At 40.4% G+C, this 18265-nt stretch overlaps 1 protein-coding gene across 4 annotated transcripts in view; it reads left to right on the forward strand.

The window, feature by feature from the left end:
* LOC134802757 (dynein axonemal assembly factor 11) overlaps positions 1-17986 on the forward strand; it is a 52994-nt gene extending 35008 nt beyond the window's left edge. The window contains exons 2-12 of one of the 4 annotated variants that reach the window (XM_063775447.1): positions 7076-7141; positions 8162-8329; positions 8714-8852; positions 9175-9402; positions 10085-10174; positions 11847-11951; positions 13473-13541; positions 15121-15203; positions 15480-15630; positions 15933-16015; positions 17070-17986. In XM_063775447.1, coding sequence (XP_063631517.1) covers positions 7076-7141; positions 8162-8329; positions 8714-8852; positions 9175-9402; positions 10085-10174; positions 11847-11951; positions 13473-13541; positions 15121-15203; positions 15480-15630; positions 15933-16015; positions 17070-17103 — 1216 coding nt within the window. In that variant the 3' untranslated portion in view covers positions 17104-17986. The remainder of the gene's footprint in view (positions 1-7075; positions 7142-8161; positions 8330-8713; positions 8853-9174; positions 9403-10084; positions 10175-11846; positions 11952-13472; positions 13542-15120; positions 15204-15479; positions 15631-15932; positions 16016-17069) is intronic. The other 3 variants (XM_063775448.1, XM_063775450.1, XM_063775451.1) reach the window with 3 other exon arrangements.
* The last annotated feature ends 279 nt before the right edge of the window (positions 17987-18265 follow it).

Consider the following 18265-nt stretch of genomic DNA (forward strand, 5'->3'; position numbering starts at 1 on the left):
CTATGCTTGCATTGGTGAGTTAAGTGTGAGGATACATTTGATATTGTGATAATAAACAGTAAGTACTTAAACCAATATTATCTTTCATTTGTTTATCTAAATTACATACCTTTGGCTAGCTTGTTAGCTTATAACCCTAAAGTCAGCCTCCTGCATCTACATCACGTATATATGTATATTATTGCAATCCAAATGTCTACAAAATCGTAATATCACTACAATTTTCGAGTTTTCAATACCCGTCTCAATTAACGCACGCACTATTTCTACAAAAGGTTCAAAACGGCTGCGCCATGTTAAGGTACTTGGGACGCGACAATCAAACACCAGTTTCTGATCAAGACTAAAGTTCATTTATTGTACGCTTACCCACAACATGCATAAATATAAAGTACCTACACACTTCTGCCGGCACTCCCGGAGTGCAACCCGTTGTTTTTTTTATGGTTTGGTACCGTACTCAAACAGTGCAGAAGCAAGTCGCTTAAACTGTTCAGCCTCACTGTCCGTACCTTAACCTATATTCTCATTTTAGAATTTTCCCTATATTTTTACTTATCGTATCCTAAAGAACGCCCGGTGTCCGCTTTTGCAACCAAATTGAATCCTTTAATAAGGACCTATAGATATGTAGAAAATACCTAAGTCTCTACTTTTTACGCAATTCGAAACAGTCAAACTAATCTATTTTATAAGCAACTTTGATGAAAGTGACGTATATTTGTTGTTTAATCAGATATTGTTATTTAAGTGTTAATTCGGTCATTTACACTCCATTATCCACTAAAACACGAAAAAGTTTCAAGCGTTCGAAAACGTGAAAACTTGTTGCTGTTCCAAACTTATCAAAGCACTATTAGTTTGAGGAGCGCCTCGCGGAACTAATGAATCATGGCGACCCTACCTGACACGCACGCACCCTTCACCGCTCGCCACTGCAAATAACAACCCTAAAACTACTTAATACGATTCAATTTACATCGGCTTGTTGTCGTTATCGCTCGTGAAAAACAAAAGAGCATCGATAAATGAATTAAAACCGTTCTTGAATTGAATCTAATTTGTAGAAACTTAAGGTTGGAATTCAATTGGGTCTTGTTTGGTCTTTTATACATTTTGAATTGGGTGCGGTGATGTTATTTGGTGTAATATAATTTGAGTGTTATTGATTGTGGTGAAGAGTTGTTTTTGCGGTGGGCTCGGCTCGGGGGGGTCACGCGACGCTGCCAGGGTGAGGCTATTGACCAAATATGGCAAGACATGTCTGTATCCTTCGAATACCTCGATTAAGGGCATGGGAGTGAATATTACAAAAAGCTATTTGTGGTGATTGATTGCTTTTGTCATATGTGAAAATGTATATTAAATACAAGTGCGCGAAATTTGTGGACACGTTGAATGGCTTTGTAAATAAGATTGTGTCAGATATTTTTCGCATTTGGTTGACATCGTTGATCAAGATATTATTGCAGGTGGTTACCTGTTATGTGGTTATGGATGGTTATCCATAGGCACATTATGTAGCCATGCGTAACTCAGAAATAATTCATTTGATACATGATAGTTTGATAAATTAACAACAAAGTATTAACAACATTTTCTACGGTTAGCATGTTCTGAGTTTCTGTCTTCATCTTCTGAATTTTTAGCCATTTTTTACACAATTTCAATGTTTTTAAGTAGAATGTAATGGTCACTTTATTATGTAGGCCAGTATAGGTACATCATGTATCACATGTATGTCTTCTTGTCTCTAAGTCAAACAGTTATCGCAAACGCCACATAATATCGTAAGTGTCGTAACTGGTCATTGTTTGAGCGAGATGTTACCGTCATCTTGACCATCACGTCATCGTAAATGATAAATGACTCAAACTCACTGTCAATCCGATGATTTGCAATGACCTCCTTCAGTTTGAGAGCTGGAAGTTTGTGAAATGATTCTTTGACTGTAAACGATGTGTGAAGTCTAAATAAGATAAATTTGTGTTCGATTTCGACAGATAATATAAATGGCGCTAACTCTACATTTGGCGGTAACTTTGGTTTTCAAAAGTGGCGGTTTGATAGTTTATATAGTTAGATACCATACCACAGAACGTATGGTCACAGAATAAACAATAGTACTAGGTACAGAAGACTCACTGTCTAACAAAACGCGTCTGTTACGATCAGTACGGCTACCACCAGTTTTGACATTGACATAACGCTCACGTTTACGTAACTTACTTTCTATGCATCTCGCTCGTACTGGCATATTAGTGCAAGCGAGATGTACAGAAAGTAAATTACGTAGACGTGAGCGTTATGTCAACTTCAAAACTGGTGGTAACCGTACAGGACAGATATGGCCGCTAGGTGGCGACAGCGCCACGCGCGGCTTATGTCTAGCCACCAAAATTGGTGTGGAACGGATGTACTTTTACCTACCTGTAGCAAAGCTACGAAATCGCGGAGTGAATCACGCCTAGTATGGTGCATATACAAACTTATGTCAAGTTAGTGTGTGTTTCTCAGCAAAAATAACCTTAAACATAGAGGTTCAATAAGATCCTTAAATGAGAAAGGTCGTAGTTGTGTGTGTTTTTAGTAAAATAAACGCTAATCTGAACGCACTAAAATTCCTTTTCAACCAGCATAAATGTGTTACGTTATGACCTTTCGTGTCTCTGTTTCGGTTGTTGACTCCGCGAAAGTGAAACCGCTTATTATCCGGTTTCGGATACAAAATGACGGACATTGTATGAGTTTAGGATGGAGTTACGTTTTTAGTTGATATGTTGTGATGTGATATGATACGTGAGTGATGTTTGATGTATGAGTGACGTTGACGTGTGTGATGTAATTGCGCATAATGCATGTTAGGTTGTTTTCATCACACTCACTCAGTAAATGTGGAATTGCACGCAGGTTTAGCGGGAGTTATAGAAAAAGCGTTCTCCCTAGGGAGTTATGAAGTTTCTAGTGCCATAATTAACAGTTTTTTGTCTTTATACTAAATTTTTGTATCGCAAGTGTGATGAAAAACATTGTGTGTAACTCGGGGCGTAATAATATTGCAAACTCGAGTCTATAAATCGCTCCGGCAAGCCGTCGCGATTTAACTTACTCTCTTCTTCTTCTTCTTCTGCCTCGCCTTTGTCCCGTTACACTCGTTAACTTACTCTCGTTTGCAATATTCAACTTACGCCCCATGTTGCACAATGTACTATTTCATCACACTCGCTCAGTAAATGTGGAATTGCACGCAGGTTTAGCGGGAGTTATAGAAAAAGCGTTCTCCCTAGGGAGTTATGAAGTTTCTAGTGCTATAATTAACAGTTTATTGTCTTTATACTTAATTTTTGTATCGCAAGTGTGATGAAAAACATTGTGTGTACGCCCCGTGTTGCACAATGTACTATTACTTGAGGCATGCCATGTAAGAAATTACTTATATGTGACGTCCCACGGGTAAAGGTACCTTATGGCGATTGGCGCTTACGCTATTATTAACGCCGCTCCAATATTATTGCGGCGCTATGCTACGTAAGCGCCAGCCGCCATAAGGTACCTTTTGCCGTGGAACGTCACATATGTACTGTACCTATCATATATATAAAATTGAAAAACCAGAACGGGTAAAAAACGAGGGAAGAAGCGAGATGGCGCCTTACAAATTTCTAAAAAAGTTTTTGACATGTTTCTCAAATACGACGCACGTATGATAAGAAAAAACTGTTCTAATCTTAATAGATTCTAAGTATGAGAATATAACTAGAGCATAAAAACTATCGCTTTCGATGCGTATTTAATTTACAATAAGCAAAAGAAATTTTCATAACATTCTTCATTTTACGACTATCGGCTATTTTCGGAAACTCTCGGTTGGTTTCGTTTCGAACTTCAAATAACCCATGGTATAATAATATACTCCGCCTGGTACTCCATTCCGAGATTCGCGTATGACCTAACTGACACGCGCCTACGTCATCATGCTGTTTACAGGTTCTCAAACTTTGAAATGTGGGAGAATTTTAACCAACGGTGAAAATTATTTTAACGGCATTAATTTTAAGTTATTCATGTAGAAACATAGTAAAATAAAACAAATCTAATGTATTAAATTAAACTTTATTTATCTATACAAGACAAACGTTTGAAAAACTAATTCATAGTTACACATTAATTACCAAGCTTACGGCGTGAAAAGTTTGGAAAACACTGCGACTGCTGACACTGAGCGAGAAGGAAATAACAATTAACACGCGTTCGGCAAGGATGACGGTCAGAGCATGAAGTTATCTAGATCCGAATTGTCAAATGTGCACAGCGCTATCCTGTGTTGCCAGTAGTATAAACAGAATTACCCGAAAGTCTGAAATTTCTTTCGTGAATCGGAAGATATTGCTAACGAGTAATTAAAAATGACGTGTTATTGTAAAATTTAAGCTAAAATACATATAAATGAAAATTATAAAATTATAAAGAAATATTTTAACTTATTACTCGTAACCATAGGTATAATGTACCCATGTAACATGTTATGTTGAAATAAAGTGGCAATGTTATTGTGACGTAGGCCCGTGTCACTCTGGGAATGGAAGACCATGTTTTATTAGACCATGAAATAACCAAAATTATGTTTGTTATGTTGGTATGCAGTGATTTCGGCCTTTTTTACTCGAAGTAAAATAAAAAGTGCTGTCAACCTCAACCTTTTACCTTAGTTTATGCCCATACGAGTGACATGCCATATAATGACTGATAATGACTTATCAATATCAATAGTCATTTGTATTTTGTTGTTTTAAATTTCTTTTTGAGTTATGTTATTCAGATTTACTTTCACAGCTTCGACAAACAAATTCGTCCGGGGACCGGGCTGCCGAGATGGGCCAAAAATACAATTAAAGTTGATAGCAAGTTATAATGTAGGTAGATAAAATTTAAGTGCATGTTCAGATATGTTTGACGACCGGTCTGGTCTAGTGGATAGTGACCCTGTCTGCTAAGCCGATGGTCCTGGGTTCGAATCCCAGTAAGGGCATTTATTTGTGTGATGAACACTAATATTTGTTCCTGAGTCATGGTTGTTTTCTATGTATATAAGTATGTATTTATCTATACAAGTATGTATATCGTCGCCTAGCACCCATAGTACAAGCTTTGCTTAGTTTGGGGCTAGGTTTGATCTGTGTAAGATGTCCCCTAATATTTATTTATTTATTTATTTATTTTGAGCGAAACGACCTGGTGAAAATAAGCAAACGTACAGTCAGCAGTCGGCCAAATATCGTAATATAACTCTGTTGCCATAGAAATAAGGATGTGTTCCGATATACTGGCGGAATACTGAGAGACAAAAGTGGGTAAGCTTACATTGGCTCGGACATTTAGAGAGAATGGGAGAGGATCGTGCCGTGACGAGAGCGTACTTGGGACAACGAAATGGGAGACGCCCAATTGGACGTCATAGGTACCTACCGCTGGAACGACGTAGTTGCTCGAGATCTGCTTATCCTCGGCCATGGGGACTGGCGAGACCTATCGCAAGACCGAGAAACATGGTGTGTTTTGTTTTGTCTTTTCTCGGAGGCCAGGATTCACATAACCGTAGTAAGTAATGTTAGTATTCAGAAAGGGAAATGGGGAGTACGTACGTGTGTACCAAAAGGCGATTTATGGGCGGTGGTCGTCCATATTCGTCTTAAGGCGGAAATTAATCTAATGAACGTTTTTGCAATTAGGCTTATAAAAATAAATAATAATTTTATGTTGAAACGAGTTTTAAATAAATAACTACGTAGATGAAAAAGTATAATTTTGCCTTTTATCAAATCACATAATTTTTTTCACATATTTTGCGTATTAAGTTATCCAAATAACGGGTACAAATAAGAAATCCCTATCACCGTTATGAACCCTGGCAGGGTTGACACACTCTTTATTTCATTTACGCGAGCGGAGCTGCGGGCCCGTCTAGTAGCATATAAAGCACAAGCATATAATAAACTTCCTAAAAATATACAATAACATGAAATATAGATTAATTAAATTAAATCGAACAAAATAAAGTAAAAATACCCACCCATTAAAGTCACCCATGTCTGTCCCGTAAGGAAAGATGCCCATGATGCTGGCTGGCTACATTCCCCCGCTTGGTTTAGAGCGGTCAGACCTGATCCGAAATGTCGCAAGTTCGAGTCTTGGCCGAAGCGGTGAAATTTTCCATTTTTTCCTTTAAGAAAAAAATTGTAACTCACAAGTGGATTTTTGTGGCCGACAGGAATTTAATAGATCTCTTCTCAAGATAAAACTCTTCCAACAAACTAGGTCTCTAAACCACAGAACCATGAACATGCTAACCCGACTCGACCTTAGCCACTATTCTGCATAATTATCAAAATATCGTGGGAAAGTGTTCCCAAAGAGTCGGCACACGCATATTGAATATCAATTACATCGCAGCCACGACTGTTTTTACAGCGACACAATTAACTAATCATTTATAGACCTTAATTCTTTGCAATAAGGTTCAGGAACGATTAGTCATCTGTCTACACGACACGACGTTACCGAGGGCCTACCTCTGAGGGCAAACACCCATCAAGTTCGCGATTTGCGGGCAATTTGCTAACTTCGGTGTTCGTGTTCAAATAGAGTCTATATATATTTGAAGCAGTCAGATACTCATACTTCGATGTTATAAACGATTGCTGCCATTGATGTAATAACAACATCAATTATGCATGCATTATGATTTAGTATTTGGACTTTATAAGGAATGTAATAGGGTTCAGATTTGATTGATTGTGTTTGAGTGATGTTCGTTTCGGGTGATTGTTTTGGATCATTGTTCCTTCACCTTGACTGAGTGATACATCGCGATTTCCGTGTTCGGTCGATTGATTCGCATATGACATTACATGTGTAGGTAACAACCTACACTTTACACAAATGTATTTTTAAACGTCGAAGAAAAACTATTATATGTATATACTTTATAAAGCTTTACATGTACTCCTAATATACGATGTATATCCAATATATCCGTATCCACATTTACAATATAAGAACTGATTGTTTGTTACAGGGGCGCGGAGCTAGGTGACGTCAGTCTACTGCGGCGGATGCCAAACGTCGAGGTGCTAGCCTTCAGGTAAGAACCTTTGTAAAATCCGCAAACCTTACCTATTGATCAAGAGCCTGTTTATGATTGGGCAACGCTTTCCGCTCTACGCTCCACAACGCTCAGCCTTGCCTGTTGCCTCCTCACGCACGAAACAACGGAAGCTGGTAGCTCAGACTGTTAGCCCTACTGTACAGAAGGCCTAGGGCTGCAGAGAAGCAAGGCGTTAGGCAATGTAGCGCCACGCTCCAGGTGGCTTAGCCTAGGCTCGCCTGTTGCCACCTCGCGCACGAAACAACGGAAGCTGGTAGCTCAGACTGTTAGCCCTTCTGTACAGAAGGCCTAGGGCTGCAGAGAAGCAAGGCGTTAGGCAATGTAATGCCACGCTCCAGGTGGCTCAGCCTTGGCTCGCCTGTTGCCACCTCGCGCACGAAACAACGGAAGCTGCATGGTAGCTCAGACTGTTAGCCCTGCTGTACAGAAGGCCTAGGGCAGCAGAGAAGCAAGGCGTTGGGCAATGTAATGCCACGCTCCAGGTGGCTCAGCCTTGGCTCGCCTGTTGCCACCTCGCGCACGAAAACGGCGGAAACTGATAGCACTGGCCGGAAGCTGATATGCTGCGTTTCATCTGCAATCTACATAATTATGTGAAACTTTAACAAATTTTGTGTCTGACCTTTCACTAATGTGGCGTCGGAAAGTTACCAAATTTTTCAGAAACTTTCCGTAATTTGCGCTTCTGTATGAGTTGCATTTGACATGCAAGCTAAAGGACGACGAATTATTTGTATCGTATCAAAATTGCAGTATCATTTCAGAATTGGGTGGAAACTTGATTTTTTAGAAAACCCATGACGTGGCAAAGACAAAGAAACTATATTAAATAAAAAAAAAAACAGGATAATTCCACTTCAAGTTCAGAGGACTTTTTTTAAGAAGGATAATTTAAAAATATTAATTTACTTTTATTTTCATTATTTTTTTTTTTAAGTATTACCTATTGTTTGAAGTTAATTATTTGAATTAATTTTAGACTGTTTTTGTTTCTAGCATAAACAAGATCCGCAGCCTACAGGACTTCGCCGGCTGTCGACTGCTGCGAGAACTGTACGTCCGCAAGAACGAGATCAAAGACCTGCGGGAGATCAGACACCTGCGGCACCTCCCGGCGCTCACCTCGCTCTGGCTCGACGAGAACCCCTGCACACACCACCCACAGTGAGTTCACTTAGTTACGTTGATTAATCATGGTCAAGGCACCATATTGTAACAACCCCACCCTACCTTACATCCTTTCATCAACAAGACACCTACATACTATGGACCTACCATTAACAATATAAGTACATCGCTTCGAGAACTGTACGTCCGCAAGAACGAGATCAAAGACCTGCGGGAGATCGGACATCTGCGGCACCTTCCAGCACTGACCTTGCTCAGGGTATCAGTCCAATCAATCCAGAGCGCAGCGCCGTAACTGTTACGGCGCTGCGCTCTGGATTCTAATTATGAAATCCTTCGCTTCGGTCAGGATTCAATGTACGTCCTTGCCGCGTCTTTGCTCCCTTGTGACAGAATCTACTACTGTACTGTGTGTTTCAGATATCGACTCACAGTGCTCCGTAACCTGCCGCGGCTAGAGAAGCTCGACAACGTCGCCGTGCAACAAGAGGAGTTGGAGGAGGCGCAGCGGCGAGGCTCGCTCATTGACTCAGATGATGAAGGATACCCACAACAACAGGTAAAAATCTCAAGCAATTAATAAGTACCAAAGCACAAAGCAAAGCGGAGGAAGCACCAAATCGGGAGTCGTGGAAATTAAGGAGAGAGGCCTTTGCTCAGCAGTGGGACACCCAAATAGGCTAGGAAAAAAAAAATAAGTGTCTATTAACGAAAAGTTAAGAAGCAAAGAAAAATTTACCGGTTCGAGCCAGGCTTTCAAATATGATATTACACGTATAGGTACGCGGCACGGGTAATGTAAGTATTATTCGTCCTAGAGTATTTTAGTCAGTCTGCAGCGACGGCGTCCATGTTAAATGTATTGTATTTTGTAATTTCAGGAAGCCTACGCAGAGAGCGTGCGGAGCGGCGGCAGCGCGCGCCGCGCCGCCCGCGCGCGCTCCAGCGACTCCAGCCCCGAGCGGGACGACTACCACAAGCACGAGCCCGAGTACCGGGACCACAGGCCCGAGCCCGACTACCGGGACCACAGGCAGGACGAGTACCGGGACCATCATAATAGCAGACACGAGCAAGAGCCTTATCGGGACCAGCAGAGGCACGAACAGGTAACAGCATCTAAATGTGAGATAGCATGTAACACTTTTGGACCCGCAAGCGTCGTAGTCTAGTGATCGCTGACTTTACGGCTAACTTGGTGTGAAAAAATTGGATGAGTTTTTCTAAGAATGTTATCGCTATGGTTATTTGTTAGCTGATAATTTCGAGCGTTGTGTGTTTTATTTGAAACCTTAAGCAGTAATAAAATTAAAGCATTGAATGCTATCTTATTTTATGTTATTCGATACATGAACAAAGATACTTGTGATTGTGTATGTGTTGTAAACTAACAAATGTCTATCTCTCTCATTTTAACGTATAAGAAATCATTGCATACTACAGAATGATTAGGTGTAAGTCCGGCTAAAGGCCGATTCACACCAGATGCGCACCACATCACCAGTTTTAATATAGGTAGGTATAGGTGTATGCAATTTTAAGTCTAATTTTACATTTGCGGTATGTGCCCGCAACATAAGTAACACAACACGTAGAGAGCCAAAGCAGTACTGCATTGCATTACGTATTTGGTGTGTGGATGTGTGTGTGTGTACAGGGATTAGATTTCTGTGCCACATTTTTCGTCAAAGTGACAAAAAAATACAAAATACAGCATTAAAGCTCGTTGAATGTTACATGTATGTGTGTGTGTATGTGACTAACCGATGGGGCATGTTGTGTTGGCGGCAGACGCACGTCCCGCACGTCCCGCACGGCAGCGACGGCTCGGAGGGCGCAGCGCCCGAGCCCGAACCGCGGCCCGACCGGCAGGACCAGCAGGTGAGTGAGGGTGACACCTACATGTGGTCTAAATACGCATTCCATGGAAAAGACGTGCTTAGATGACCATTCTTGCATCATCTTCAGTGTACTGAGTAACTCCACTCTGAGTTGCTCCACATAACCACCCCCACGACACAACCGACACCACAAACATTATAGGTGACGGCAGGAGAGTTGAGGTGAATCATTACGCACACGGTTACATAGAGTAGTAGGTAATCGCAAAATAGACAGAGAATGAAGGAATGACTGAAGCGATTTATGTAAATATTTAGTTTGAAGAAACTGATTAATCTTGCAATTGACTGTTGAACTTACTACCGGAATGAGAAAATAACACCAATTTCGAAATCTTGCTCTCGTATGTGACTCCTATTGTGTATGTGACCTATACTACCACCTCCTACACCACACTACCACCATCCACGTCCACTAACAACGCCATATTTGCAAATGATTATATAATTTTGTGTATATTTATTTCGTTGGTATTCGATAAATCCTGGTCACGGCACCAAATTGTAACTACACCTTAGGTTTGGGTTCGATCATGGTTTGGTTTTGTCGTTTTATTTCCTGCTTATGTGATATGACGGCTAACATTTTATATTTTATCTTTGTTGTAGTGGTTTTGGTTCTGCACCAACAACTTTGTTGTAAAGTCGTGCAACGTTGTGGTTTTTAATTTTAAGGCACCTGCATGTGAAGGATAGCACTATTTAATTAATTTATACATATGTATTCTGCAAGTGTTGATTTGACAAATAGGTTAAATGTGACATGTGAAATATTGCATCGGTACTAAGAAAGTACCGCTTCTTGTTTATATTAAACACCAGAAAAAACTTGTCCCGAGGGCCACGAAAAAACGTTCCAAGCTTCATCAGCGATAGTCAACTGTTCAGCATTCTGAGCTCTTTTTTTAGATGAGGTAAAATAAATATTTTTCTCAAAAATGGACGGCAAAGTCGACTTTGCCGTATAAAAAATTGGTCGCGAAGTGCGGAGTTTATGGTCAGTCAAAAATTAAAAAGTTAAAAACATTGCAGTCTCGATTTTGGGACGGCAATGTTGCATACAAATTCCATTATTTGTCGAGTTCCAAACTTTTTAAAAGCGTAAATGGCCTTATCAAATGAAGGCACAGGCCCATTAAACAGCCAAACAGATGATAAGTACTTATTATTATAATGTTGGTATTGCGACTATTTAGCTGTCTCAAATAGATTGGCGTATTTTCTCGGCAGAAAAATACACTTCTATTTTAAAATTTAAAAAATAAAAAGGCGGCAAAGCGAACTTTTTCAACTGTTTCTACTTTTTTCTGTGAATATATATACGTAAGAACGTTGCTTTTGTAAAATATTTCTATTATATTTATATTTCTTGCACCATTTTTGAGAAAAGCACTATATATGACTCGGCTGGAAGGTTACTTGCTGGCTTCGGATTCAATTAAACGGACTCCCAAGGTCGTCCGTTTAAAACGAATCCTCAGCCTGCAATTAGCTACTTCCGAGCCTCGACAATAATGTACTATTAGAAACGACTACTTTGTAACAATTTAAGGGCCGTTTTGTACACTTGATATTTTGTTTCGCGCAGCAACATACAAAGGAAGAACTTAGTTAAATTTCCAAAAAGCCTAACCTTAATGCTTGTGTCGTAGTGTCCGCTGTCCCCCTCGCGGCGCGCGCCGGCGCCGCGCGCGTCGCCCGACGAGCGGCTCGAGCACCCCGCCGGCGCCGCCGCCATGACGCGCTCGCAGTACGATGTACGTTCACACATTACTCTATTAACACTGTAGGTGCAACGCTTAGGGCCAGTACAGTCGAGTTCACAATAGTTTTGAAACGTTGGCGTGTAAAAATGTTTGTGAGCTCGAACGTGCCAACCACAATTGACGGACTGGTCATAAGTGCAATCAGCGGAGAACTATGAAATGTTCCTTTCAATAACATTTAACGAACTAATAACATTTTAACGGCGACGGATGACGTTGATTAGTCCGTTTGATACAACTGGACCTGTTGCGAGTTAGAGCTAATTATGTGTGAGATTACGTAAGACTCGTGAGTATTATTGCCTTATTGGCCGTCAAGGCGAATTCTCAACATTACACCTACCTTGTAAAGAAAACAAAAAACGAGATTAAATTTTGTCGCATAAGGAGATGTGAAGAATCAACCAGTAACTTTGGTTATCTCCACTCCGCTATATTACAACCAATGCTACTGGTTGATTTCCCACATCTCCGCTCCGCCTTACCTCAATGCTCCGCTCACCACGAGTCTTTACGCATCTAACATTTAAGACTCGAAATTAGCGCTAACTCACAACATTAGCGACAAAGCTCTGTATTTGTAAGTAAAATAACATTAAAATCATTAATTCCACAGTATTTTAAGTATTTAACTTTAGATTGAGCTCTTAATTTCACTTTCTCATTTTCATTAAATTGGCTGTAGTTTGACATCAAAAATAAAGTAAAGAAATACGCAAATCAGTATTTAAACTATGTGCTTTGTAAATTTTCCACACCGTAAACCGTCGTTGGTAACTTCGTCAAACAAATTAGGTACGTTAATAAACTAGTAAATAAGCTTTTTTAATCTTTAAGGGTTCATTTAATGTAATTAAATGGTATATATAACACATATAAACTCTCGCGTTTTGTACACATATTTATTTACACGAACCGGTCTACCGCGATGTTGATTGCATTGTTTTTACCTTAAATTCCGACGTTTCAGTTGAGTTGCACCAGCTGTGGTCATGAAATGACTGACGTCCCAGCAATGTCAATGGAGATATAAGTAAACAACACTGAACTACCCGAAATTACATAGTTAAATGGTAAATTTAAATTAGAGATCGGCAGAAATATGCAAAAACCTACATTATTAAATGAGCCTTTGAAGTTTGCGTAGGTTGTGGACTGTGGAGTCAGGGTTTCATGTTCCAACTTATACTTTTTGCCTCATAAATAAAAATGAATTCGTTCGAAGTACACCAGACACCACAATCTACGCCTTGTACAGTATATAACCCTACCACTTGAGTTCGGCGGTCGGTGAGGCTTTGCTTTTTAATCTAGCGAAGATTTGAATTTGCAGACTATAATACTTCATGTACTTTTTACTAATTTGGCACACTATAAATCGCACACACCGTAATCACTTCTCACCAGCAGCCTAAGTTAAGTGGTAGAGCCACAAAACCAGAAGTATCTAGTAGTACATAGTTTCGGTAGGTACTGATAGTGGTACAGGTAGAGTGATGTATGTTGTTGCAGCCGCGCTGGCCGCGCGAGCGCGAGCGCGAGGCGCCGCTGCGGCACTCCGTGTCCGCGCACAGCGTCAAGGTGAACACACCACATACATACCACAACACAACGTGTGCCCAATCGGCAACAACATACTTCTCCGACAAGGGTGGATTTTCTGGCTCTGATGGCAGCTACCCATATATCCCGTGGTGCTACGCAACATATGGTCTTTGGAGACATTCCCTGACTTTTTAATTGCTACATTGTAGCACATCTGAGGGCCTCCTGCGAGTCAAAAAAATCAATATTTCGTTATCTGCCTCGCTATCGTTCGAGTGATAGACAAATAATGAAATTTCGATTTTCGTGTTTTGCGGTAGGCCCTCAGCTACATTTCATGAGGAAAAGTATGTTTTACTTTGCCCTTCCGAACCGAACAGAATTTAATATGTCATTGGATTTACATACACACACTTGATTGACATAGTTTACAAATTCAATTTCCTTTTGTAATATCATCATCATCATCATCTCAGCCTATATACGTCCCACTGCTGGGCACAGGCCTCCTCTCATGCGCGAGAGGGCTTGGGCTATAGTCCCCACGCTAGCCCAATGCGGATTGGGGACTTCACATACACCTTTGAATTTCTTCGCAGATGTATGCAGGTTTCCTCACGATGTTTTCCTTCACCGAAAAGCTAGTGGTAAATATCAAATGATATTTCGTACATAAGTTTCGAAAAACTCATTGGTACGAGCCAGGATTTGAACCCGCGACCTCCGGATTGAAAGCCAGACGTCATATCCACTCGGCCACCACTGCTTAGTTTTGTAATATACCATTATTTATATCTAGATAGCCAGATTTAATATTTATTTTATATTTGTATATGCTTATTCATTGCATATCACACGCACACTAGCAAGCTTTACTACTATCAAACTATACAACGGGACTTAATCGCGTATTTAAGTTTTAAGATTTACCTCCGACGTTTCGAAGACGGCGTTGTCCCCGTGGTCTCGGGTCTTCTCCGTGAAAGTTTAAATAAGCTTTACACTTATTAACATATGACATTGCACACACATCGCAACATTCACAATCACAACATCATTTTTCAGTACTGTACATACATATAAGACTATCAGACCAAATATTCGATTATCGTGTGTTGCAGTTTTTGCAATTAAAGTTTGTTTGATGATATGATACTTATTCGCTTCGCCGTATATACAAATAGTAAAACAATATTTCTTATAAATAATTTTGCCCAATCGATTTGAAATCATATAATCTCTTTACTTTTCTTCAATATAAGTAATTGCAAATCTATTCTCAGTCCATAATAACTTGGATCTTTTTTAAATCGAGAGTGAATACATCTTTTAGGTAAGCATGTTCCATCCTAGACTGCATCGGCACTTACCATCAGGTGAGATTGTGGTCAAATGTTTACCTTTTAAAAAAAAAACTTTTTTCGGGTGAGTTCTGCCTAAAACTTACAGTTAGAAACTGTTTTCTCAGTCAGACTTCACAAAACACTCAACTCAACAGTTTAACGTGTTATCAAATTAGTTGTAATTACTTATGCGGACCCCAGGCTCTCATGAGCCGTGGCAAAATACCGGGACAACGCGAGGAAGATGATGATGACTTATATGTACGTTACAGGAGTACGCGTACGCGATGAATGGCGATTGCAGGCTCGGTGTGACGTCACCGCACGAACAGTACTGCGAGCGAGGCGACAACAGGTACATCTTACATACAATACATACTGTTTATATTAATATATACGTCTAACAAAGTTTCAATTGGGATGCGATGATTTAAAAAAAAGATTACATGTTCATGTGACCAGCTGACGTTCTTACCACGGCGATACAAACGGCTGACGGTTTTTTAAATTCATCTGACAAAGTGTGGCTTCCGTTCCTTTAACCAATTTACAAATTATCGTCCGGGATGCTATTGGTCATGGAAATCTGGCTCACGGGCTAAAAAATTAAAGATGCTCACTTAATTTTCAGATCAGAATACACGCCCAGCACCGTAGGCCGAGGCGAATGGGAGCGTGAGCGAGACAGGGAGCCCCCGCGTGAGCGAGACGCACATAGCGCGGGATTCCCCTCCGCCGTCATGGGGGAACATCGCGGGTTCACCCGCCGACCCGTCACAAGGGTAATGTTGACAACTTTGTCTCTTTCGCACGCGTAGCACAGCGAGCGAGACCGAGAACGTCCACGGAGTACATACACCCCCCACCCCCCTTTCAAAGTTGTTTTATAAAAAAGTGTGATTGATTAAATCTCGGCGCCGTACATCGATATCTATTTACTTCAGCTGTCAAATATTAGGTACCACTTTTCTTAGCATTTACTATCCTTCTACATTCTTTGGCCATTGGTGGACCTTATATTTTTGTAACGAGAGATTTATGATTCGTACATCGTAACCGTTAACCGTTTGTTTGGTGTCGACAGAACTCGAACCTGCTGTCGGCCGTGCTGTGCCTGGTGAAGGAGCTGGACTACCCGTCGCTGGAGGTCGCCGAGATGGCCGTCAGGTAACTAGCTAGCTATTGTAGTAGGTACAGATCGGAATTTTAATCTAAATACAGTTGTCTGTTTATAGTTTCTAGTTATTACTAAATCGGATTGGTAATCTAGTGCCGTTGGCAACAAACACAATTACGTGCTGAAGCTGAAAACACTTTCGTCGTTCGGTCGGTCGTTAAAGTTGTAACTGAAATATTTTTTTTTTTTTTTTTTTTTGCCATTTGGCATTAAGTCCGCCATTTGTACATTTTTGTATATACTTTGTGCAATAAAGTTTAAATAAATAAATAAATATTGTCTTCGGTTACCGCGATAGTTACTCATGAAAGAAAACTATTGAAACGGACTATGTCGCGTATATTGAATTCATACTACATTCCGACGTTTCGAACCCTTTACAGCGTTCGTGGTCACCCGTTGTTTCAATAGTTTTATTGTAACTGAAACTTATTTCAAACATTTATCAAGGTAATGTTGTTACAATTTGGTGCCGTGACCAGGATTTTTCACTTTTTTATCGGTTTGTCTGACACAATCGATCGCTTTTACTTTTGCTAAAGTACATATCTGTATCGTACGATGTACAAAGAGCAGCACTCTTAACTGTCCATCGGTGGACCTTACGCCTTTTGTAATAAGGTTTACGAACTGTCAGTTAACAGCAGCAGTACATTGGCTGAAGTTGTGACGGGATTTTTTTTAAACTGTATATGTATACATACAATAGTTACATTATATGTTTGCGATGCTGTTATTTAATTATGGAAGGCAAATACTCTATAGAACAGGGTTACTATTTTTTTAAACTCGGGTAATCTTCATCTATTTCCCAGATGACTGCAAAATGATATGACGAAAAAAACCACTTTCTATTTAAGATACTCTCTAAGTAGTAGTCGCTCGTCGCGGATCCCCTTACAATCCGCCGGGGAACCCCTAGAGCTCGCGTGTCATATTTTGAGAACCCCTATAATTATGTAGAAGGATAAATTTGTTTTGTGTTTAGTAAAACACCAACCGGTTGATAAGAATCACGCATGACGAGCATCGTGTACGTTTCAGATGCCGCATGGACGAGCTCGCCAACACGCAGTGACCCGCGCCCTCCCCCTCCCCCCCCCCCCCCCCCCCCTCCCCCGCCGGCGAGGGCGCGGTGTAGCCGCGACGCTACCATCGGCACCGAGGACTCCAGCCATCAGACATATCCAAGCGGCCGAGGTGCTTACAAATATCTGTACGTGCACTTTACCGTCTTGACGATGACAACAGATGCTTTGTTAAGTTATGGTGAACATCGCAGCCGCTCCGATATATCTGAGAGCGACTGTACAGTGAGGGCCCCGACTTGAGTACAACAGTAAAAGCGGATACTTAAGTTAGGACATTGACTGTACGTACACACACTATATATTCAGTTTGTACGTATACCCCAGATACTTCAACTGACAGGTCGATATGTCATACATGAGTACAAATATTCCGCTAGCTGAAGCCCAAAATTTCATATTCACGAATATTTTGAGACTACTTTACAGACAAATGATCACTTGAAGATTCAATAAAATCTGGGATTTAGATAGAGACTAGGCCGACCTAGCAGACCTGTGACTAGCTCAAACTAGTCCATCATAAAAAATACAGACTAATATCACTATTAACAAGTGCAGTGTTGCATAAAGTGCGGAAAAAACTGCAATCATTGTGGGCGTGAAGTAGGTTGTGATCTACAATATCATCTATATATGTATTATTGAAACATGAACTAACAACAAAATTGGTGTAGTGAAAAATATAACGGACTACAATGGAATTATGTAAAAAGATAGTATTATTATTAGATATGGGTACACATTATGATAAAGTTCAAATTTCCTTTTTTCTATGCAATAAATAATTGCAGGTGCACTTTTTAAAATTGGGTCTTAATTTGTACCTTGTTACCAAAATTCCTACATTTACAGTCGCCATCAGATATATCGGAGCGTCCGAGGTGCTCAAAAATATCTGAACACGCACTCTAACGCCTTGACAATAGAGGCGTGTTCAGATATTTGTGAGCGCCTTATCCGCCCCGATATATCTGATGGCGACTGTACATGCGGTAACGGTAACAATACTAACAATATGAACTATGTATTTTCTTTAAAAAATCTTGACTAGTCCATGAATTAATACCAACTAGTGTCAATATGGGTATGTGTGGCTGTGGCTACGGGGTAAGTGTAACTGGCCTTCACGCCGGGGCCTGTTTACACATT

Source organism: Cydia splendana, chromosome 25, assembly GCF_910591565.1.
Source record: "Cydia splendana chromosome 25, ilCydSple1.2, whole genome shotgun sequence".
Taxonomy (NCBI): Eukaryota; Metazoa; Arthropoda; class Insecta; order Lepidoptera; family Tortricidae; genus Cydia; species Cydia splendana.